Below are 25,122 nucleotides of genomic sequence, written 5' to 3'. Positions count from 1 at the left end.
AAATTTCTTACTTGTCTCAAAAAAATTTTTACGTCATAAATTGAAGTAAAAAATTTTCTTGGCGCAAGAAAAAATTTTTCAGGAGTAAAAAAAAATGTTTTGGGTCTAAAAAAAATTTTCTTGCCGCAAGAAATTTTTTCTCGTCTTAAAAAAATTTCTGTTTGTTCCTCAGAGTCAGTAAATCGTCTATTGAAAACTAAAAATTCCAACTTTAATTGACCTTCAGCCTAATTAAATTAATTTTCTCAAAATCACTTAAATAAATAAAACTGATAGAAGCTTACAAACTCTAGCCATTACAATTACTCTGGTATAAATAAAAATCTTTCAAAGTAAATTACTTTAAAACATTTAGTATCACAGAAAAATATTTAAATTAAATGACCATTCCGAGAAATAGGTCGAAGTAATGAAGGAAATAAATAAATGTTAATTAAATAATTTAAAAAAGCTCGAGAAAAAAATGGTGTCTGTGAAAAATATAATAAGAAATGCGTGGCTAAGAGTAATTTATACGACTTTTTAGTTTTCTATTCACGTGAGAAATGTCGCTGTAGTTTTTATATTAGTTGTAGTACCGGATCGATCGCGTGTAGAAAGGAGAGACGTGGAAATCGAGATCTCTTTCTCGCGACCCGTTTTACGCGGGTGTAGAAAAATGAAAAAATGAACGCAAGAAAATATTGAAGCTTTGAGAGTTTAAATTCAAGAACAGGAAAGTGTAACTGAAGTGTACATGCTGATTTATAATGTAATAAACGTGATTGGTTACGGGGAGGAAACTTGTTTCGGAATCCTATTAATATTTTATGTAGTCAAATATTACCGATCAATAGATTCCTACTATTATTTATTGCCGTAGTTAAATTTATGAGAATTATTATAATGTTGGAGTTGGAAAAATTGTCGGATTATTTTTATTACTTTAATTTATAAGGAGGGCGGGCTTAGGAAATCATGGATTTTTCTATGGGAACACGGAGAATTTTTTTTTTTTTGACCTACATATGAAGTTATGAATCCAAATTATGATATTGAAGTCAGCTGATGGCTAATAATTTTTGGATTTTTTTTAAACAATAAATTATAAAAAAAAAATTTTTTGAAAAAATTGCACCTGAAGTTTTTCAAATTTTCTACACGTGCATTTTTTTTTTTTTTTCATTTATAAGGTCAGAGACCCAGTATCCGATCCCGATGTATATGATACTGAAATTAGTGGACGTCTAATAATTTTTGGATTTTTATAAAAACGACAAATTATGAAAAAAAAAATATTTGAAAAAATTGCACCTGAAGTTTTTTAAATTTTCTATCTGTGCATTTTTTTAGTTTTTTTTTTTTTTTATTTATAAGGTCAGAGACCCAGTACCCGATCCCTATGAATATGATACTGAAATTAGTGGACGTCTAATAATTTTTGGATTTTTAAAAAAATGACAAATTATAAAAAAAAAAATATTTGAAAAAATTGCACCTGAAGTTTTTTAAATTTTCTACACGTGCATTTTTTTAGTTTTTTTTTTTTTTCTAATTTAATTGTTGGAAAAAAAATTCGAAAATTGTTAATTGTCTGATAACTTCAGAATCATACCAAATTTCCAGTTGCCATGGAAAAAAAAATTTCTTTGCCACTGAAAAAATTATTGAAGATAAAAAACTTTTATAAAATTTAAATATACTGAAGACACGTCATAGATTTTTTGTCAATACTTTGAGTCCACTGCAAAATTTTTGAAAAAATTTTGAGACTCAAAATTTTAGTCATGATTATAAATGTAAATTAAAAACCATTGAAAAAAAAAAAAGTTACCAATTTTTTAGGGTGGTCCATTTTGCCCACCCGGTCCATTTTTCCTGACCCACAATTTGAAAATTTTGAGTTCTATTATGAGTTGCAAAAATTTTTTTAGTCCTGTAATTTTCTACATAAAAAATTTGAAAAACGGTTGACCCTGAGGGAAAATTTCAAAATTTCCCGCCATTTTTGAACTCAGGATTTTCTATAGAATTTCTAAGGCGGCGATCCTGATAAAAATTAAGGCGTCCTCGGCTTCGGGGTAACAGACGTCTTTTGGAAAAACGCTACACAAAAGCGAATGAAAAAAAATTTTCTAGAAATTTCCATTGAGAAAATATTAAATCTAGTGAATTTTCTACTGGAGTGGAAATTCTCCAACATGTACCGGGTAGAGTTTCATTGAATTTTATTGAAAACTAAAGAAAAATAAATTGGGTCAGGATTATAAAAAATAATTTTCCGGAAAATTTTTATTCGATCGCACGGTCCGGGGTGACCAATTTCCCCTATTTTTTTGTATTTCTCAATACAGTTACTGAGTAATTTCCTGTCTCATTTTACCCCAGACGCAAATAACTTTTGACTTAATCTACAGGAATAAAATTTCCCACCCAATTTTTTTACCGCGACCCCTTTAATTGAATATCTATAGTTTATAAATAAATAAATATCAATATCGTTTGTCTCCCACTAGCTTCTAATGAAATAATTTAATAAATTTTAATTTACTAACGGAGCTATTGAAATTAACTCCGGGAGGTAACTAAGCAGGGGTCTATAATAATTCAATAACTTCTCCCAGAATATATTTTATTAGTACAGATCGTTAAATAATTTAGTACCAATTGCTGACAATTATGCTGCATTTTTACCCTAAAAAAGTTCGATAAATAAAACAAAAAAAAATTACTCACTTTTCATCAGTGACATGTTAACTCTCTTTATCTCTAGCTCTAGTTCTAAGCTCTAGGGAAATTAAACCAACTCTATGATCCTTGTCACTAAAATTATTTTACTCAAAAAACAGGCCACTAATACTAATAATACTAATAACAATAATAATAATAATAATAATAATAATAATAATAATAATAATAATAATAATAATAATAATAATAATAATAATAATAATAATAATAATAATAATAATAATAATAATAATAATAATCATAATAAAGATCTCGGCTCTAAAAATTTTGCATAATTTTTTGAAGTTATCAGACAATTAACAATTTTAGAATTTTTTTTCCAGCAATTAAATTATAAGAAAAAAAAAAAAAACTAAAAAAATGCACATGTAGAAAATTTAAAAAACTACATGTACAATTTTTTAAAATATTTTTTTTTTTTTTAATTTATCGTGTTTAAAAAAATCCAAAGATTATTAGACGTCGGCTAACTCATGATACTGAAATTAGCAGACGTCTAATAATTTTTGAATTTTTTTAAAACCGATAAATTGCAAAAAAAAAAAAAACTAAAAAAATACACATGTAGAAAATTAAAAAAACTACATGTGCAATTTTTTTTAATATTTTTTTTTTTAAATTTATCGGTTTTAAAAAAATCCAAAGATTATTAGACGTTGGCTAACTCATGATCCTGCAGTTAGCAGACAATTAACAATTTTCAAATTTTTTTTTTAGCAATTAAATTGCAAAAAAAAAAACTAAAAAAATACACATGTAGAAAATTAAAAAAACTACATGTGCAATTTTTTAAAATATTTTTTTTTTAAATTTATCGGTTTTAAAAAAATTCAAAAATTATTAGACGTCGGCTAATTTCAGTATCATAAGTTAGCCGACGTCTAATAATTTTTGAATTTTTTTAAAACCGATAAATTTAAAAAAAAAATATTTTGAAAAATTGCACATGTAGTTTTTTTAATTTTCTATATGTGTATTTTTTTAGTTTTTTTTCTTTTTATGTTAAATCGTCAAAAAAAAAATTTCAAAATTTTTAATTGTCTGCTAACTTCAGTATCGTAATTTTTTGACAATTATTATAATTTTATCCTCAATATAAAGTACTAGGGTAAAATGGGTCCCATGGAAATTAAAAAAATTTTTTATTTTGACCCAAAAAAATAAAAAAAAAATACTGACCTAAATAAAAGTAAAATAAAAATGACACTGAAGTCAGCTGAAGTCTGACAATTTTTGGATTTTTTTTGCACCACAAATTATAAAAAAAAAAATATTTAAAAAAATTGCACATATAGATTTTTTAATTTTCTACATGTGCATTTTTTTAGTTTTTTTTTTTTGCTGTCATTGATTTGTTGAACAAAAATCCAAAAATTTGTAATTGTCTGCTAACTTCAGGATCGTAAATAAAAACGCGTACCCTAATTACAAAAAAAAAGTTTTCCGAAAAATCGCGGGAATTTAAAAATAAAAATTACAAAATTTTTAAAAAACCAAACAAATATAAATTCCATTAGATCAGAAGCTCCAAAAATAAATTACTTCCTGAAACATACATCGTACCCCAGTCCCAGTCTCCGAAGATCATAAACTAAAACATTACAAGAAATAATAATCGAAAGTGGTCTTAAAGAACATGAGTCAGACACGCAAGTAAAGGCAGTTAGCGTCATGTCAGACCTTCGCTGACAATGACATCAACTACAAAACAGCCATAAAATCGCCAGACTAAGCCCTACACTACACAGGACAATATTGCAAAACTAGCTCTAGCTCTAGCTCTAGTTCCAGCTCTAGCTCGCCCGAGTTTACCGCAATGACACCGATCGGTGTCTAAGTAAAAGCAAATAAAGGATCACGCGATCCCACGTAAAATAATGGAGACCCTGAAGTAAAACCGGACGTGTGTCGGACAGCTAAAACTACAACCCAGATGACAAACTAAATCCGAAAACATGACTCTCTTTCGCTCATGAGTTTTCAAGGTCTCCAGTTTTCAAGATATCCCAGCATTCAACCCCCAGCCCAGTCCCCGACACTCGTATTTACCTCAAACACGCCAACAAATCAATTTGTCGGTTGGGAATTCCGATGGATTATAACTTCAAGTCCTTACACAACATCTGGACAAATAATTGATACCGTACAAAGTTACATATTTAATTATTTATGGATTAAAAAATATCATTAACTGCGAGGAAATGAAGGTTGGGTGAATTTATAAGACGGGAACAAAGAAATAAGTGTTTGTTTAAACAAAGAAGTGGACAAACTTTCGACAACGATATAGATATGCGGGTAATGTTGTACGTCATGTTTGTGTATCGATTGATATGGACTGTGACCTAACACTGACACACTTGGCGATCCCGAGACCGGCTGACCTCCGACCTCATGGCGTCTGTTTATCGATCATTTTCTATCAATGTTCTGTTTTTTGTTACTCTGGCACTAAAAATCGGGTGGGTTTGGATTTTATGGAAATCGGAATTTACTGATGGGAGATTCGGAAGTAGAAAAATTATGCATGGAATGGGGATTTTTTTGAGCGGGCGACGGGGTTTTATTTGAATCCGCATACTCCGCTCGGAGTTTTGACACTTAAATAAATTTATGTTTAATAGAAATAACTTTTTTATGAGAAATATTATTGTTTTAATAAATAATTTACTCAGGTATTGATAATTAACACATAATATATTATGTTTTTAATTTATAAAATGTTTTAGTAACTCACTAAATTATAATTTCATATAATCCATAGTAAAAACATTTAATTATTTAATTGTTATGGTGACGTAGTTTTTATGGGAATATTTTATATTTCGGTAGAATATAAAATGTTATTTCGCGGTTTGGTTGATGTGAGTCATGTGACAGTTTGTGGCTCAGTGAAAACTATATTAATGATGGAAAATGGAAAATCTATTTCTTTAACTTCATAAGCGTGAAAGTTTTAATTATCAGCTGGTTACAATTTTTAAAAATTATTTCGCGCGAATATTTGAAAAGGGAGCTCGTAATTATTTCCGTACTCAATACAAATGTCTAAATATAAAAGACCAAACCTCACTACGAATTAGTAATTTACCCCGCGAGTTTTTACTACACAGAAAAAAATGATTTCTTGGCGCAAGAAAAATTTTTCATTGTGAAATGAAAACAAAAATTTCCTCAGGACTAGAAAAAATTTATTGGCGCAAGAAAATTTTTTATCGCCCCAAGAAAATTTTCCTTTTCAATTCATAATACAAAAAATTTCTCAGGGCAAGTAAAAATTTTCTTGGGGCGAGTAAAATTTTTCGCAGTGTACTGACTTATTGACAGTACACGGAAAGAAAATTATGAGAAGTTTTCCTATGCATTATGGGAATGGTTCCCATAATGGTATGGGAATAGTACCTATACTACTATAGAAATGGTTCCCATATATTATGGGAACCATCCCCATAATAGTATGAGAATAGTTCCCATAATGAAATGGGAATGGTTCCCATACCATTATGGGAACCATTCCCATAATGGTATGGGAATCATTCCCATACTATTATGGGAATGGTTCCCATATTGGTATAGGAACTATTCCTATAATATTATGGGAACTATTCCCATAATGTTATGGGAACCATCCCTATAATATCATAAAATTTTTTTTTTGCACAATAGTGTAGAAATTTCCCAAAATTTGAATTTTCTTGAATGTTTTGTGCTGACAAAAAATTCTTGTTAAAAATTTTAATGTTTTTTTGCCAAATACGATTTTTTTTTCAATGTTTGAATTTTTGTTTTTATGTTTAATAATATTTCTGTGTATTGTAGAAGTGATTACTACACTTCTTTAAATTAATTTTTTCATGATAATATGGGAACCATTCCCATAATATTATGGGAATGGTTCCTATAATATTATAGAAAGTATTCCTATAAATTATAGGAACCATTCCTATAATTATAGGAATCATTCCTATAGTGTTATGGGTATCATTCCCATAATTATAGGAACTATTCCTATAATTATGGGAAACATTCCTATAATTATAGGAACCGCTCCCATAATTTATGGTCGTAATTCCTATGATGGTATAGGAAAAAATTTCACAAAATTATGGGAACCGCTGCCATAATTTTCTTTCCGTGTACTGACTTATTGACAATAAAATGATATTTTAATACATGATTGATAACAGAATGAATTTATTTCAGTCCACTGACATGTGGGTCACCAACGATGGTAGAGTCCTGGGGCCCAGGATCCGGGAGAATGGGGACCCCACCGCCAGTGCCGCTGCCATTGCCAGCCAGCACCAGCGGGCATGGGATCTCTGCGGGCCTTGGAGCGGCAACTCGACCGACGACGACTACCACAGTGGCCACTGCGCCGATAGCCAGCCCCGAAGGAGTAAGCGACGTCAGTAAATGCTTTATAGTTATATTTAAATATTGAGCACTTATGTTTATGCATGCACGTGAATAAATAATTTCGGGAATAATTAACGGAATTTATATTAACAGATTTCACCTAAATCGGGAATCTGGGATGGCACGAATTGCTCACCAGGAAATGGTAATGATGGACCGTCAAGAAGTGTATCTCATGCTGCCAGTCTGGATGCCATTTCGAGGAGGATGGTCAAGAATGACATGTCCAGAATACCATGTAGGAGTCTCACTTGCAGTGTTCGTAAGTCCCCCACGTGTTTTCCTCCTCGGACATACTTATACTTATATATATTTATATAAATATATATAATTGTAACATATAGGGTGACGATTATTTGTCTTATTTTTTAAATTTATCTGTCAGTCACAAATATTTCAATTAATATCAGAACTTAATTTTTTGAGCTTTTGGTGTAAAAATTTTTTTTTGGAAAAAATGGATCTTATATTCGTAAAGTTGATACAATTCCGCGTTAACTAAGTACCCACAACGATATATTACAATTCAGTATTTTTTCATTTGTTAGGTGATTAATTAGTAGATGATTTCTAAAGATTTTAAGAAAAAAAAGTTTTTAAGGGTTCTTTGGTCATGATATTCTGAAAGTTGACGCGACTACGAGTAAAATGAATACCAACATCGATACATTTTGCGTTAATGATTAATTAATTAATTAATTAACCAAATTAATTAGTATAAAGTGTAGTATGTTCAAACATAGTGATGTGGGTATTCAAACTAAAGAAAATTTTGTATTCTCACTGCCTGTGCGAACAAAAAATTAATATCATAAATTTTTTGAAAATTCGCTGTTTAATTTGTTTCGATTGAATTTTTTTTTAATTCCAAATACGATATTCTCATAGCTGATGAAATTTCCAGTAAAATGAGTACCGACATCGAGATATTACGAGTCAATGATTATTTAGTCAATTAATTAATCAGATTAATTAGTATGGAGTAAAGTATTTTCAAACATAGTCATGTGGGTATTCAAACTAGAGGAAATTTTACATTCTCGCTGGCTGCGCTAACGAAAAATCGCTATTATAAATTTTGAAAACATTCACCGTTTAATTATTTTTTTTTTCAAAAATGAATACGATATTTTCACAGCTGATAAAATTCCCAGTAAGATGAGTACCGACAACGATACATTACTTTCATTTTCCATTTTTTAAAATTCGCGCGTTTTTTTGAATTAATTAAAATATCAAGTGACATAAGTAAACTTAAGAAATAATTAAAATAATAGTCACCTTGTATACAATGACATTTTCCTTGAGTAACTGACAATGACGTGGCTTGTGATGATCCTTGTTTATGTAGTCGTCACGATCCTGTCTATCAATGTCTCGGTGTCGTATTCGATGTCACCCATTTTATTTAATGTTTTTTTTTTGTCTACCTCAGTCTCACATTTCCTTGTTTGTCTTGTCTGTCGTAAACATTACCGCTTATTAATTTCACCAAACCTACAGCCCACTCTATTCAAATTTTCCCGCCCGTCCTAACCTTGACTCGAATGAAAAAATTTCAATTCCTCTTTTAAAATTCAAATTTAATCAACTTCTTTTCGGGCTCGATAACATTTTTATGTTCACTCGAGATTAAGTCAAAAAAAATATCATTTTTTCATTCTAACGTATACTTTTTTTGTAAATAATAAATGAAAACGGCAAGTGAGCAGTTTTCTAATTTCCTAAAAATTTCATAAAAAAATTTTATCAAAAATTTATGATTTTTTCCTTAACTCCATCGAGATGAAGGCAACAAAACATAAATAAGTTGAATGTAAGCGATAGTTTTTTTTTTATCGAGTGTCAAAAATCGCAGGTGGGCGAAATTTTTGGTAGAAAAAAAAATTGAAATAAATAAGCGGTAATTAAAATTTGTGTTTCCCTTACATGTGAGTCCATTGACTTTTGTGTGTTGAATTATAAAATCAGTGTAGAAATTAGTACGCAATTACGGACACGGTCTACTGTTTAAATTAATAATAAAAGATGGCAGTGTTTTGTGGTGACCTCGGATCGATTGTTAGTAGAGAATTTTTTTAACAAAGAATTCATTGAAATGAAATAAATAAAAGCAGGATAACGATATAAATTAAATGTGAAAACTGAGATAAAATATTCTAGTACCGAATCGAGGAAGTGAATGCGCAACCGGGTTCGAGCGGTGGCCAGCAACGGTCGATAATCTCATGGAAGGTAAAAAATATAATCCACAAAAAAAAAACAATAAACCGAACAATAAATTAATAAATACTAAATTAGGAGGATTAATTTTTTGAAAAAATACGCAACTAAAATTTGTTTTGCATTTTTTTTTTTTTTTTAACAAAATTACTAAACCAGGGGAGTCCTGAAAAATTTTGACAGCGCGCTTATTTTTTTTACTCATGTCGGTAAATTACCGTCGCTTGCACAGATAAATTTTTTTTTATTTACCGACATCAGGAGCTTCTTTACCGTCGGAGGGTTTTAGTTTTTTTGATAAAAAAAAGTGTTGATTTTTTTTTTGTTTGGCAGAAATTATTTTTTTGAAAAATGTAATTTTTTATTTTTTTGCTGGGTTGAAATTTATGCCGATTTTAAACGGAGATAAAAAAGCCGTTAATTTTTATTTGATAACAAACATTCGGTATCTTTTAGTCGTAAAACATTCAATCTAATAATCTCACTAGATAAGTAGATAATAAATAGACCAATTTAATTGACCTACATATAATTTTTTTTTTTTTTCAAACATTTATTTATAAATATTTAGGGCATTCGGGCCAATTATTTGAGTGGCAGCATTTTTTTTTTTTTTTTTTAATTGAAAAAATTTGAAATTTCGCGCTCTAATTTGGAGGCAAAATATTTTTGTAAAAAATTATTCGGTTGAAATAAAAATTTGATGCTAAATTTTGAGAAAAATTTTTACTATCGAAAATTGTCGTGATTTTTTTTTTATGGGAAATTTTTATTTTCAAATTTTGGGAAATTTTTTATTTCTTAAGTTACGTTTTTATTCGTACGGATTTTTTATTTTTTACCGACGGTTTAAATTATTGGCGGGAAAAAAAATTCAAAAATCAGCAGTGAGTTGGACCCGATTCAAAAGTTTCAAAAATTTTGGAAAAAAAAAATGCTGTGTAATATCTTACACTCATACATACATACACATATATACATATATACATATATGAATATATATATTGCATTTACACAAAATGCTTAATTACGCAGTTTCTAAAAATTATGAAAATTCGTCGGCTTCCTGTCAAAATTTTTTTTGCGCCATCTATCAAAATTTAACCCTAAGTCATTGTACATTAATCATTACATCCGCCATTAATCATAATTTCAAAAAAAAAAAAAAAATCAAATTAAACGAAAAAATTTCTCTTCGAAAATGAAATTTTCACTGGATGCAGCTTATAGACAGCGAAACTCGACATTAACACTGGCCACCACTAATACTATAAATAATTATATGCTTCTACATATAAAATATAAATATAACTATATATATAAATATATAAATAAATAAATATAATGCGACTCTTGATTATTCTGGACAAAAAAAAATTCAAGACTCGCCGTAGTGTAGACTTGAGCCTGTTTTCCTTATGTTTGTTTTGTGTTCATTTTCTGTACAGTATATGTAAATATATATATATAACATATATTTTAGGGGGTAGGGGAAAATGAGACACCATTTTTTAAAACAAGACATTTTTTTTTTTCATAAATGTTCATATATACTCCCAAAAAAAAGTATGGGCTAAGTTGGTCATGAGGGTCGCGGGTATTTTAAAATTCAAAAAAAAATTTTCGCGGGTAAAATTTAAAATTCTGTGAATCAAAAATTTTTATTTTTCATTTTACCCCTTAACTATTTTGCCTTTTTGTCACAAAATAACTGAGACAAAAAACACGAAAAAAATTTTTCCTGGTCAAAATTTTGAAAATGGTCTCAATATTTAAAGTGACCAACTCACCCCATATTTTTTCTAGAGTCTGCCGGTAAACTTTTGCAACAAAAGTTTTTTTTTCATAAAAATTTGACTAGATTTTTGATCAAAATTTCGAAACTGACCAACTTACCCCTTCTTCCAAAATTTAGTCAAATTTTTATTACAAAATTTTTTTTTTTTTGTAAATTTGTCTGCATTTCCGGTAAAATTTCAAAACTGACCAACTCGCCCCTTTTTCTCGAATTTAGACAAACAAAAAATTTTTTTTTCCAAAAAGGTGTCTCCCCCCTCCCTCAAATATAAATAATAATAAAATTTCTAAAAATTAAATTCTAGCAACGAAACATTCAAAAATATTTCCCGGGGTCGCATCCGAAAGTGACCTCCAAAGATGGCGGGCTTCGAAAGAGAGAAAATCGCCGTCTCTCAGTCAAATGGGTTCAGACTCCGTTAAACACAAAGTAAGTAAGTCAACTAATGTCTAATGTCTAATGTGCAACATAAATATACATATATCTATACATATATTTATATATAAACAGAATAGAGGAGCTCATTCTTTTTTTATCACAAAATATATTCTTGCAACGGCGAAAATTAAATTTAGACAAGACCCCGGACACTTGTGTCCATTTCATTGTTTGAGACTCTCATTGATTAATTGATTAATTTTTTCATGTGCGGGTTAATTATAAAAAATATTAATTAGCGATAGAAGTGTCAAATGAGAGCGTAATTAATTTTCGGTTGAGATGACAAAAGATTACAGTAGATATATAATTACGGAAATGAATGGGTCGTTTATTGCTCTTTTCCCTTTTATCTTTAGTCTTTTGTGTGCTCATTTTGTGCAATCATCCCTTATTGTGTTTCTCTTGTGACACAGTTCTCTCTTCAGGACAACGGATCCGCCAAGTACTTTCAAGGAGTTATGCACACGCCTAATATGGGAGAAAAAGTTGCTCAAGTAAGTCCTTATTTACTTATATATATATATTTTTTATACATTTGCTATGATTATTATCTGGGAAATGTCTGAAGATGGGAAAAAAAATTATTGGGTCATTTTTTCATTGAATGTTTCAAAAAATTACTGATGATTTTTTGTAAATCTGCCGATATCTGGGAAATGGTTGGAAATATGAAAAAAATGAAAGAGGGGAAATTTGTAGCTGATGAAATTTGGAAAAGAATGAAGCGAGAGCGGTATTTTTAATTTGAACGGTTTTTGAGTTATGAATTTTTGAAATTTTATACAGGTAGTGATTTTTATTTTTGATTTCGGATTTTCGATGAATTATTTGCGGATATCTGGGAGAGGGTTGAAAATATGAAAAAAATGAAAGAGGGAAAATTTGTAGCTGATAAAATTTGGAGAAGAATGAAGCAAAAGCGGTATTTTTATTTTGAACCGTTTTTGAGTTATGAATTTTTGAAATTTTATGGAGATTTTTATTTTTATTTTTGATTTCGGATTTTTGATGAATTTTTTGCGGATATCTGGGAAATGGTAGGAAATATGAAAAACTTTAAAGAGGGGAAATTTGTAGCTGATGAAATTTGGGAAAGAGTGAAGAGAGGCTGGTAATTTTATTTTGAACCGTTTACGAGTTATGAATTTTTGAAATTTTATGGAGATTGAGATTTTTATTTTTGATTTCGGATTTTCGATGAATTTTTTGCGGATATCTGAAAAATGGTTGGAAATATGAAGAAAATGAAAGATGGGAAATTTTTAGCTGATGAAATTTGGAGAAGAATGAAGCAAGAGTGGTATTTTTATTTTGAACTGTTTTTGAGTTATGAATTTTTGAAATTTTATGGAGATTGTGGTTTTTATTTTTGGTTTCGGATTTTTGATGAATTTATTGCGGATATCTGGGAAAGGGTTGGAAATATGAAAAAAATGAAAGAGGGAAAATTTGTAGCTGATAAAATTTGGAAGAGAGTGAAATAAGACCGGTAATTTTATTTTGAACTGTTTTTGAGTTATGAATTTTTGAAATTTATGTAGATCGATAATTTCAATTTCTGATTTCTTCTTTTTACGGAATTTATTGCCGACATCTAGAAAATGGTTGAAAATATGGAAAAATTAAGAGAATCCATTTTTCTAGCTGATGAAATTCTCAAGTAATCCCCGCAAAATCCGTACTAAGATCTTTATTCTTCTCCGAGTTATGAATTTTTAAAATTCAAATCGCGTAAAAAATTTTTTATTCCCGCCGATTTTCGTTTATCCGCTACTCCGTATCTCATAAATCCTCAGGTATCAGAAAAATATAAAAATTCATTTTTATAGCCGATAAAATTCTTATAAGCGCCCGCTCCAAAACTCATAATCTTTTTCCTCTTATTTATCTCCCAAAAACTATAAGACTCAAAATTCCCCCCCCCCCCCCATTTCGCACCAAATTCTTCTCACCCCCTAATTTCTCTTTTTCTTTACCCCCATTCAAAAATTCAAAATCTACATCATAAAATAAATTTAAAAAAATCAATTTTAGTCTCTTCCGTGCTCATGTTCTCATAAAAATACTATTTATTTTCTCGATAGATAGTTTGATATTTAATGGAGCATTTTGTGGTTAAATCTTCTGGAAGATCTCCATTAAAGTAAATAAAAAAAAAAAAAAAATAATAATAAAAGTAAATCGTAGACCTTTACCCCTTTCTCGCGTGACAAATCGATCTATATATATATATATATATATATATATATTTTTTTTTTTCCGAGAATATATATCGTCCACAAGCTCATAAAGGCAGTGCACTGCATAGGTATGAAACGAACATAGTAAAGGACTGGGGGTAGTTTGGGGGTTGGTTTCATGGCGGCTCCGCTAGACTGCGTACCAGTCAGTGCTGCAGTGACCGCCGATTCGCGCGGTGGCTCACGTAACCCACTCCTGTCACTTTACTTATATTTACTTTAATAAACTATCATATCTTTACTTTATACTTCTTACTTTTTATTGCTTCTTGTTTATCTTTTTCTTCGTTCATATATTATATATATATTACGCGGCTTATATATCGCGATCGTTACCCCACAAGTGACAATAATTACCGTAATAAAATTAGTCATTTTTTTTTTAATTTAAAATTTTCTTTTTTGTATTTTTTGAAATTTTTTTTAAATATTGGACTTTTTTTGGGAGAACTTTTTTTCTTTTCTTTTGAGAAGTAATCGGATTATTCCAATTAAAAATTTTTTAATTGAATTTTTTTTTGATAAGTCGATTGATTTAGTACTTACAGCTTAGTCAGAGCTCGTTATAAATTTCTTTGATGTTGACATCAAAGAAAAATTATGATTATTTTTATTATTAATTGAAGTTGACTATTAGGTGACATATTTTTTTACTTTGAATTTAAATTGTGGATTAAATATTGAGTTTAGGAAAAAAGTTAATGAGTACTTTTTTGTAGGAAATTTAATTGTCTACAAAATTGTATCGGAGTAAATTTGTCATATTTTTGATATTTCGGCTGAAATTTTAAATTTAAGGGAAGAAAGTTTGAAAAATGGGTTTTATATTTTTTTGGACACTGGGAAGTGAAAATTTGAATTTTGGATTTTTTTCTATCACTACAAAAATTTATGGACTATTGTGGCAAAAATTTTCCAATTTTTTTACTCAAATTTTGACTAAAATTTTGAAAAAATGACAAATTTCGAGGGTTTTAATTAAAAATCGAAATTGGGACTGAATGGTTGAGTTTAGGGACAAAGTTGTCTAGATCTTTTTTGTAGAGGATTAAATTTCCTATAAAAAAGTATGAGAGTATATTTTTGATATTTTGAATAGTTCGCTCAGAATATCAGTTTAAAGACCTGAGAATATTTATAGATTCTCGGGTTTAATTTATTTATAAACTTGATGCTTTAAATCGATATTATGAGTTATTCATCCGAGATACGATAAAAATATATCAGACCAAATTTATAGAGAATTCAATTTCCTACAAAAAAGTATTCTATCAATTTTTCCATAAACTCAATAATTAACAAGTTATTCAAATTCTAAGCGGAACTAAAATTTTACTCACAATTTTTGATAAAAAAATAACAATATATTAATTTATAACAATATATCAAACTCGTCATATATATTTCCAATAGTATAAATACAACCCAAAGTTTTTCAATAAATTCGCCAATAAAAATTATTATTACTCTTATATACACAACAGATTTAATAAAAAAACATCCGCGTTACTTTTCTCACTGACCTTTTTTTAAAAAACTGCAGATAAATCTCAAGGTTCTCGGCCCCCTGCCAACTAATCGATTTCGAAAGCTGCAGAGTTTGTCGCCTTGTTATATAAATCGCGAAAAAACTTTTTTAATTTATACTTATTAAAAAAATAGTATGAAATGTAAGACATTTAAAAGTAGACACCGAAATAAATTTTGTCGTAAATATTGTTGCCATTAGCGACCGGCAAAGTCGCAGCAGATCAATGACTCGCGTCCTTGTGGTCATTCCACATAATATTTATGTAAAGAGACCTAGCTCTATATACTAAATTCAACAAATAATACAACTAATTTGCATATGATAAATTTTTTTATATCATTATTGTTATTGATTTAAAAAAACAAATTTTGACAATAACTAGAATTACCTAATTTCGATAAATGACAACTGCAATTTTTTTTTTTTATTATTGTTAACGTAAAATTTTTAGAAAATCCAAAATTACCAAATTTCGATAAATGACAACTGCAATTTTTTTTTTTATTATTGTTGACGTAAAATTTTTATAGAATTCAAAACTACCTAATTTCGATAAGTGACATAATTTTAGTTATTATTATTATAGATTTGTACAAAATTTTGACAAAACAAAAATTACAAAATTTCGATCAATGACAGTTGCAATTTTTTTTTTAAATTCTTGACTTGAAAAAAAAAGTTTTAGAAATTCGAAAATTACCTAATTTCGATAGATGACCAATAGAATTTTTTTTTCTATTATTATTGATGTAAAATTTTTATAAAATCCAAAATTACCTAATTTCGATAAGTGATATAATTGCAATTATTATTATTATGACAATTATGATAGATTTGTACAAAATTTTGACAAAAACAAAAATTACAAAATTTCGATAAATGACAGTTGCAATTTTTTTTTAATTCTTGATTAAAAAAAAAAGTTTTATAAATTTCAAAATTACCAAATTTCGATAAATGACACAATTGTACTTTTTTTTTTGTTAATATTGACGTAAAATCTTTATAAAATCCAAAACTACCTAATTTCGATAAATGACCAATGCAATTTTTTTTTTTTGTTATTATTGACGTAAAATTTTTTCTCGTCCAAAATTACCAAATTTCGACAAATGATAATTGAAATTTTTTTTTACTATTATTATTAACCTGAAAAAAAAATTAACATAAAATTCAAAATGACCTAATTTCGATAAGTGACATAATTGCAATTATTATTATTATAGATTTGTACAAAATTTGGACAAAAACAAAAATTACCAAATTTCGATAAATGACATTTGCAATTTTTTTTTTAAATTCTTGATTTAAAAAAAGGTTTCATAAATTCCAAAATTACCAAATTTCGATAAATGACATAATTGTAATTTTTTTCTGCCATTATTGATTTGAAAAAAAAATTTTACAAAAACTAAAATTACCTAATTTCGATAAGTGACATAATTGCATTTTTTATTTTTTATTTCAAGTGATTTATTAAGCACATTGACCTCTTGTGAGTTCAAAAATATAAGTGAATTCTTGATTGATTTATATACATATAATATATATATAAAAACCACTTGCTATCCACTTGAATATCAACATGCTCGAACTATGCACTCAATCGTGTTCTATATAAACTAGTAGACACGCGATATTATTTTTATTATTTAACTTTTATAATTTATCATAATTTATGATAAGAAAAATATAAGTAGACACCGTAAAAAAATATCAATCGCGATACAGTAGCGCAATTTAATCGCGACATTAACAGTTGGATCTATAGACAGAAATAAATATATACGTTTATACTGTTATTAAATTTTTAACCATATTTTCAAAATAAAATTAAATGAGCACGTGATATTTTTTTAAATAAAATTTTTAACTTAAATTTTTTAAAAAAATTTCAAATTTATTTTTTCTGACAAAAAAAAATAAAAGTTATTTTTTTATATAAAAATATTAAAGTTGTATAGAAGTATAAGTTAGAGCCTGGGTAAAATGACACGGAAATAATTTTTTTTTGTTAATAAATTTTTATTTTCGGTGGCTGGGGACGGGGCAAGTTGACCATGTCCGCGCCCAAATTTTAAGTGAAAAAAAAAATATTTTTTTAGTGTTTGGTACTTTAGTTATTTTGGTGATTTAGGGGAAACTTAAATAAAACGAAACAGGGTAAAATGGACCACTGAAAAAAAATTTTTGTAAAAATAAAAAATTAATAATTTTAGTACGGCCACGACAATTAATGCCTGCTTCGATAATTAAATAAATAAATTACCAAATTTTTATCTAAATAATTAATTAATTAGTTATAACTTATTAATAATTAACAATAAATTTTAATTACAATTATTAAAATAATATTATTGTTAAAAAATAATTAAAATTACCAACAAAAAAAAATTTTAATCTGTACATCGTGTCCAGTTGTCTAGTCAAAATTTTTTTTTTACACTGGTTCATTTTACCCCAGTTTCGTTTTGCATCGACTACCCCCGTTCAATAAAATATTTAAAGTAACCACTGAAAAAAAATTTTTATTTTAATTTTTGTGTCCACTGGGCCAACTTGTCCCACTTTCAGCCACCGTAAATTAAAATTTCTTTTCTCTGAGCTGTATCTAGTGTCTCATTTTTCGGCTGGGGTATGAAGGTATTGAAGGTAAAAAAAAAACTAGTGGCAGTGAAATATTTAAATGAAGTAAAAAAAAATGTAAAGTGAAGTCGGTATGAAAATTCGAATAATGAAAATAAAAATAATAAATGAAAAAACTTCGTAAGATATTTAATGTGACTTAAATGAGCGATGAGGAAGAACTATGGCGGCTGACTGAGGGTGGGAACAGAAGGAACAGTTGGTCGAGCTGGTCGTCAGGTTGGAAACTAAAAGACCAGAACGAGTACGACGACTACGACGATTACGAGGAACGCGAGCCGGAAAAAGTTGAAAAAGAAGAACGGGAACAAGAACGGGAACGGGAACGAGAACAAGAACAGGAACAAGTGGGGGTCGAAGTTAAGAAAAATAAAGTTTTAGTTGTCGAGGGCAGTGCAAGCCGATGTGAGCTGGCGCCTCATAGTGCAATGAACGCGGGGGCTGGCAGGGTATCAGATTCCCCCAGCCCCCAGGACATTAGACTCCTTCATGAGCTTGTCGAAGACATTGAGAAGTGTGACGAGCAAAGTAAACCGAGGGAAGAAAGGGTGAGATCTAGATAATGACACATATATTTTTTCTTAATTAAAATTTGCAAAAGTAATTAATAATTTTTACTGACGGTTGTAATTAGGAAATTAATTCCAGTATCACTTTAACGCGCGAATTACATTTTTTTAATTTATTAATCTGGATTATGGTAATTAAAAATACGATTTTAATTAACAGTCTTGATTAACGCAATTAAAAATGAGTATTTTTAATTTTAATTCTGGTTAATTAAGGCGCTAATTTTGGCAAAATTTATAATTATGATATTTTGTTGGTACAGTCGAAGAGGTTATAAAATTTCCTTTAGTTTGAGTACCCACATCACTATGTTCGAAACTAGTCGATTTTACACTAATTAACCTGGTTAATTAATAAATTAATTAATCATCAAAGCGAAATGTATTGATGTTGGTACTCATTTTACTCGTAATCGTGTCAACTTTCAAATTATCATGACCAAATTTCCCTCAAAAATTCTTTTTTTAATAAATCAAAATAAATCTCCCCCTAATTAATTATCATTAATTAAAAAAATATTTAACCGTAATATATTGTTGTTGGTACTCATTTTACGCGGAATTGTGCCAACTTTAAGAAAATTACATCCATTTTATTTAAAAAAATTTTCAACTCTCAAAAAATCAAAAAAACGTCAATTAATCGAGTCCAGAATTTTTGTTATGAATAAAGTCAACTTATTATTTTTTTTTTGAGTTAATTGACATGTTTTATTATCAATTTGACTCTTAACTACAAATAATTACTTGACCGACTAAAATAACAATTAATTGTTGTTTAAATTTCATTTAAAAATTCGCGCTCTAAAAATTTCCCGCGCCTAAATTCAAATCTAAAAAAAAAATAATTTCCACACTACAATCCCTGATAATTAAAAAAAAAAAATTGTCTTATTTTAACGCTGGCTTCGAATCACATCAAATTTTTTTACTGTCACGTGAAATTGATCGCAGCTTGAGTTGAGTCTCTAATAAAAGTCCATTTCACTATAAAAAGTGAAATCCATTTTTATTTTTGTGTTCAGCTAAAAAATTTGACAGTCGTCTGACCTTGAGGACCAGTCTCAAAGGAAATTATTTTTTTGCCACAAAAAAAATTGCTCTTTAATGGAAATTATAGCGACGATGTAAATCCAATTTGTGAAGGCAAATGACTGGAAAATTACAGTAATATTTAAATGAATTTTTTTTCCGAATTATTGCCAAGGGAATCTAATAAATATTCAAATTTATTCAATATTCAATCGATTACTATGAAAATAACATTTTTATAACCCACTAGAAAAAAAGATAACACAAATGGGAAACTGACCTGCGAGCCATTCCTACCTGCTGTTCCAAAGTGGCTCAACCCGTGGCATAAAATAATTCAGCTAACGATCTAGGTCAAAATATTCGAACGATAATTGATTTCTCCATATTTTTGCTACACCGAGCGGAAAACAAATATTATTATTACTAAAGAATTTTTTTTTCTTAATTAATCAGATTTTTTTTTACTTAAAAGACATTTTTTTAATTAGAGGAAAGTTATACTATCAGTATTCTTATGCTCAAAAATCTATTATTTCGTTTCACTCACCCTCCCCCTATATATATATATATATATAGCTTGTAAAATATAAATCATGAATTCAAGAAAGTGCATTTACTTAACGAGCAATTCATTTAATTGAGTAAACATTTGCTGAATCAAATATATGTTTACTTAATTCGAGAAACTCTTATAAATCAGTCACGATTATTTACTTGATTCAATAGAATATTTTATCATTACTATCAAAATATATATCAACATTAACATATTTACTTACAACAGCAAATTATTTTTATTCTCTAAATATCAGAGTAGCTTAATAAGTAGTGTTGTGAATTTTTTTGAATTATAAGGAAAATATTGGTCTTCTGTAAAAATTTTTCAAACAAAAGTTGTAGGAAATTTAATTTCCTAAAAAAAATGTCTCTTATAATTTTTTCTTAGGACTAATTAGAAAGCCGTAATTTCAAAATTAAGATTCTCATAATTAATCAAATTTTGAATCGTTCATTATGAATCTTAATTTTCAAATTACGATGAAAATATTGGTCGTGTTGAAAAAGTTTTGAAACAAAAGTTGTAGGAAATTTAATTTCCTAAAAAAAATGTCTCTTGTAATTTTTTCTTAGGATTAATTAGAAAGCCGTAATTTCAAAATTAAGATTTTCATAATTAATCAAATTTTGAATCGTTCATTATGAATCTTAATTTTCAAATTACGATGAAAATATTGGTCGTGTTGAAAAAGTTTTCAAACAAAAGTTGTAGGAAATTTAATTTCCTAAAAAAAATGTCTCTTGTAATTTTTTCTTAGGATTAATTAGAAAGCCGTAATTTCAAAATTAAGATTTTCATAATTAATCAAATTTTGAATCGTTCATTATGAATCTTCATTTTCAAATTACGATGAAAATATTGGTCGTGTTGAAAAAGTTTTCAAACAAAAGTTGTAGGAAATTTAATTTCCGAAAAAAAATGTCTCTTATAATTTTTTCTTAGGACTAATAAGAAAGCCGTAATTTCAAAATTAAGATTTTCATAATTAACAAAATTTTGAATCGTTCATTGTGAATATTAATTTTTAAATTACGGTGAAAATATTGGTCGCTTTAAAAAAATTTTCAAACAAAAGTTGTAGGAAATTTAATTTGCTAAATAACATGTCTCTTGTAATTTTTTCTTAGGATTAATTAGAAATCCGTAATTTCAAAATTAAGATTTTCATAATTAATCAAATTTTGAATCGTTCATTATGAATCTTAATTTTTGAATTACGGTGAAAATATTGGTCGTGTTAAAAAAGTTTTCCAACAAAAGTTGTAGGAAATTTAATTTTCTAAAAAAAATGTCTCTTATAATTTTTTCTTAGGACTAATAAAAAAGCCGTAATTTCGAAATTAAGATTTTCATAACTAACAAAATTTTGAATCATTCATTATGAATCTTAATTTTCGAATTACGGTGAAAATATTGATTGTATAAAAAAATCATAAGAGACATTTTTTTTATAAAATTATATTTCCCACAACTTTTGTTCCAAAACTTTTTTAACACGACCAATATTTTCCCCATAATACCAAAAATTTCAACTATTCCTTTCAAAAATTCGGCAAAAATCTTGTCCCTATTTATTGCCCTCTACTCAGCCCAAACCCCATCCCAATTTTCACCCCCGCTACTTTCCCTATCAACAACCAAAGTCTTCCCTCCCATCAAATCTCAAAAATCCAAATTTGAACCCGTAGATCTCATCATTATTTATTACCCAATACATTCAATACATCGACTCTATTTCTAAGTATCCATAAACTATTAGAAATTGTCATAACTAATTTCCTTTCCCATCACCCGATCTGATATTTATTTCCCAATCATCACAATATCCTACATCTGTCTTAAATACGAAACGCGAAACGCGAAACGCGAACTCGCTTCAATTTAGTCGTTCTAAATCCCAACCTTTTAAACCACTTTTTCTTTTATTCACTAAAACCCACCCTCTACAAATAAACATATATATATCTATATATTTATATATATGTTATATAAATGCTAGGTTTTTGACGCTTGCGCACCTTAAAAATAATCTTCGCTCTCATTCTGGTACCGCGGAATCAATATAGGGTTCTCGTAGCACAGGTGGCGGTCGTGTGTTGGCTCTTGTAGTTTCTATCTAGGACTTTATCCAGAAACGGCGCAGTAGCTTCCATGCACGTGAATGATTGTGCATCAAGTGTTATCTTAAAACTAAACAACTCGGTTCCTATCCACTAAAATGACTAAATATTCAATTACTCTAATTACCAAAAGTTTGCCAATTATCCTCCCCGATTAACTCGGCTCTCAAATTAACGTTCAAAAATTACAAAAATTAGTTCAAGTGAATTTCAAAATAATTTTTATTTTCTCCGAAACAAAAATTTATTTATTTAAATCGAAGTTTTGAAAATATAAAATGTCCAGACCCGATGTCTAGTGGGTGGGAATTTATCACAAAAGAAAAACGGGGACGTAGAGAACGCGGCCGTCGACGTCGACGGAAAAAGATAAATTTTATTTAATTTTTTTATAAAAAAAAAAAAATCGAGCCAGTGCTTAAGTGAGTTATCGAGTTGGTGCCAAAAAAAATTTTTACCATAAGTTTTAACGCACAAAAAAAAATTTTAAGTTCAAATTTTACTCGACTGAAATTTACAAATTTTTTTAAATTTACATTTTATCAAAAATTAAACCGCAGCGACTGTTTTTTACTGGCCTCCAATGCCGAAATTAAAATATCACAATTAATTTATAAATTTATAATTAAAACCCGACTGTCTTTCGCCTCAATGCCTTAGTTTTTAATAAAAATGTTTTGAAAAAAACCAAAAATATAAATAAATATTGTCCAATAAATGAGAAAGTAATTTGTCAAAATTGATCAACACGAGGAAAGGAAAGACGTGGAGCGGGGAAAGGACAAAGGCTGGGGCTGGTGCGAAGCCAAAGGAGTGGGGGGAAAAGGAAAATTATCAGATGAAGAAGAGGCATCGAATTATTTGATCGAAAGAATCGATCGTTTGCCGCCACCGGTTGTCATTCGCCGGAAAAGAATCGGCAGAGTGGGTGGTAATTATCCGTACAACAGACCGACGTCAGACACGACCAGTGACTCCGCGGGATCGGACCTCGCGCGAATTATCGAAACGGACTGCAGTCAGGAGGGGGGTAATTTTATAACCAAACTGAGATCTGCTTCCTGCAATGGCGAGCACGCGGGATCTTCGGCATTTTCCAGCAGATCGTCGCTGAATGTGAGGGACCGGAAGTCTCAGGGCAAGAGGAAGTCGTCTAGGGAACGAAGGACCCGCGAGGAAGAACGGAATCCGTTTATTGGAACGAGGAAAAAATATTCGCGGTCTTCGTCGGTAACTTCGTCGACGTCCTCGGTGGTGTCGAGTTCGTTTGCGCTGTCGAGGAAATGGTGTCTGAAAAAAAACAGTCAGGAACTCGCGGAAATCCCGATTGAGGCTGAAGAATCTCGGGATCCCCAGGGAATAGAAGACAGGGAAAATTACCGGGGGAGCGTAGTCAGGGAGACGTTTTTCAGCATCGGGTGGCCGAAGAGATCGTTCACGCATCCGCTGGGAAGAAAACTCGCAGCCTGGGGCCGCGAGAGCAAGAATCTTTTGGTCAAGTCTGTTTCGTCGGCTAACACGTTCGTACCGACGACAATGACGTGTATCAAGTCCCCAAGGGCCATGTCGGAGAACCTTCTGGGACAGACTGATGCTGATGGTCCGGTATCCTGTGGCGATATGTCTCCTAATAGGATTACGTCCTCCCGTGCGGGGGGGAATCAATATCAGGCCGAACGAGCTGGGAGTTCGCTGAGGGCTGACAGGCTCGGATTGACAAGAATCGAAATAGATCCTCCGGAGAACACGTCCCCGCATCAGGTTTCTAAGCAGAAATGGAGTAGTGTGAGGGTCAAAGGTGGAAGTACCAAGAGCCTTTTGATTGAAAACGGCGGACTTCAGGCCAAGGTTCCTATCAATAGAGAGGTAATAATACTCGGTATGAATTAACTATCAGCTATCAACGGAGGGGCTATTGATTTTCTTAACGGGATTTCCAGCTTTTGTTTTCCGAGAAGTTAATATTTTATTATTTCAAGTTTATAACTTTAATTAAATACGACCTGGGAATAAATTATTCAGACACGGAGATCTAAACACGGACTTTTTTTTAGACATAGATCAATTTTTTTATATTATTTAGATCTTAGACTTGCAGATCACGTGGACCCGAATTGAAAAATTCGAATTTTACCGGTGAAAATTGAGAATATTTTTCGGCGAATCTAATCAGATCGCATTAGATCTCAATAATTTTTTTATAGAAAATTTCGGTAATAAAAATGAGCTTGTCGAAGACATTGAGAAGTGTGACGAGCAAAGTAAACCACGGGAAGAAAGGGTGAGATCTAGATAATGACACACATATTTTTTCTTAATTAAAATTTTCAAAAGTAATTAAGAATTTTTACTGACGGTTGTAATTAGGAAATTAATTCCAGTATCACTTTAACGCGCGAATTACATTTTTTTAAATTTATTAATCTGGATTATGGTAATTAAAAATATGATTATAATTAACAGTCTCGATTAACGCAATTGAAAATGAGTATTTTTAATTTTAATTCTGGTTAATTAGGGCGCTAATTTTGTCAAAATTTATAATTATGATATTTTGTTGATACAGTCGAAGAGGTTGTAAAATTTCCTTTAGTTTAAGTACCCACATCACTATGTTCGAAACTACTTGATTTTACACTAATTAACCTAGTTAATTAATCAATTAATTGATCATCAAAGCGAAATGTATTGATGTTGGTACTCATTTTACTCGTAATCGCATCAACTTTCAAATTATCATGACCAAATTTCCCTCGAAAATTCTTTTTTCAATAAATCAAAATAAATCTCCCCCTAATTAATTATCATTAA

At 29.4% G+C, this 25,122-nt stretch overlaps 1 protein-coding gene across 21 annotated transcripts in view; it reads left to right on the top strand.

Annotated features, from left to right (window-relative positions):
* LOC130666130 (potassium voltage-gated channel subfamily H member 6) overlaps positions 1-25,122 on the top strand; it is an 84,893-nt gene that overhangs the window by 24,036 nt on the left and 35,735 nt on the right. For 13 of the 21 annotated variants that reach the window (XM_057466869.1, XM_057466886.1, XM_057466885.1 and 10 more), the window contains 5 exons: positions 6,934-7,138; positions 7,243-7,411; positions 9,313-9,384; positions 11,475-11,599; positions 12,025-12,105. In XM_057466869.1, the coding sequence (XP_057322852.1) occupies positions 6,934-7,138; positions 7,243-7,411; positions 9,313-9,384; positions 11,475-11,599; positions 12,025-12,105 (652 nt within the window). Of the gene's footprint in view, positions 1-6,933; positions 7,139-7,242; positions 7,412-9,312; positions 9,385-11,474; positions 11,600-12,024; positions 12,106-18,026; positions 18,577-25,122 lie in introns of those variants that run through there. The other 8 variants (XM_057466872.1, XM_057466873.1, XM_057466875.1 and 5 more) reach the window with 8 other exon arrangements.

This window comes from Microplitis mediator, chromosome 3 (assembly GCF_029852145.1).
Source record: "Microplitis mediator isolate UGA2020A chromosome 3, iyMicMedi2.1, whole genome shotgun sequence".
Classification (NCBI taxonomy): Eukaryota; Metazoa; Arthropoda; class Insecta; order Hymenoptera; family Braconidae; genus Microplitis; species Microplitis mediator.
Note: the sequence above shows the minus strand (reverse complement) of the source record. Positions and strands in the feature narration are given on the sequence as shown.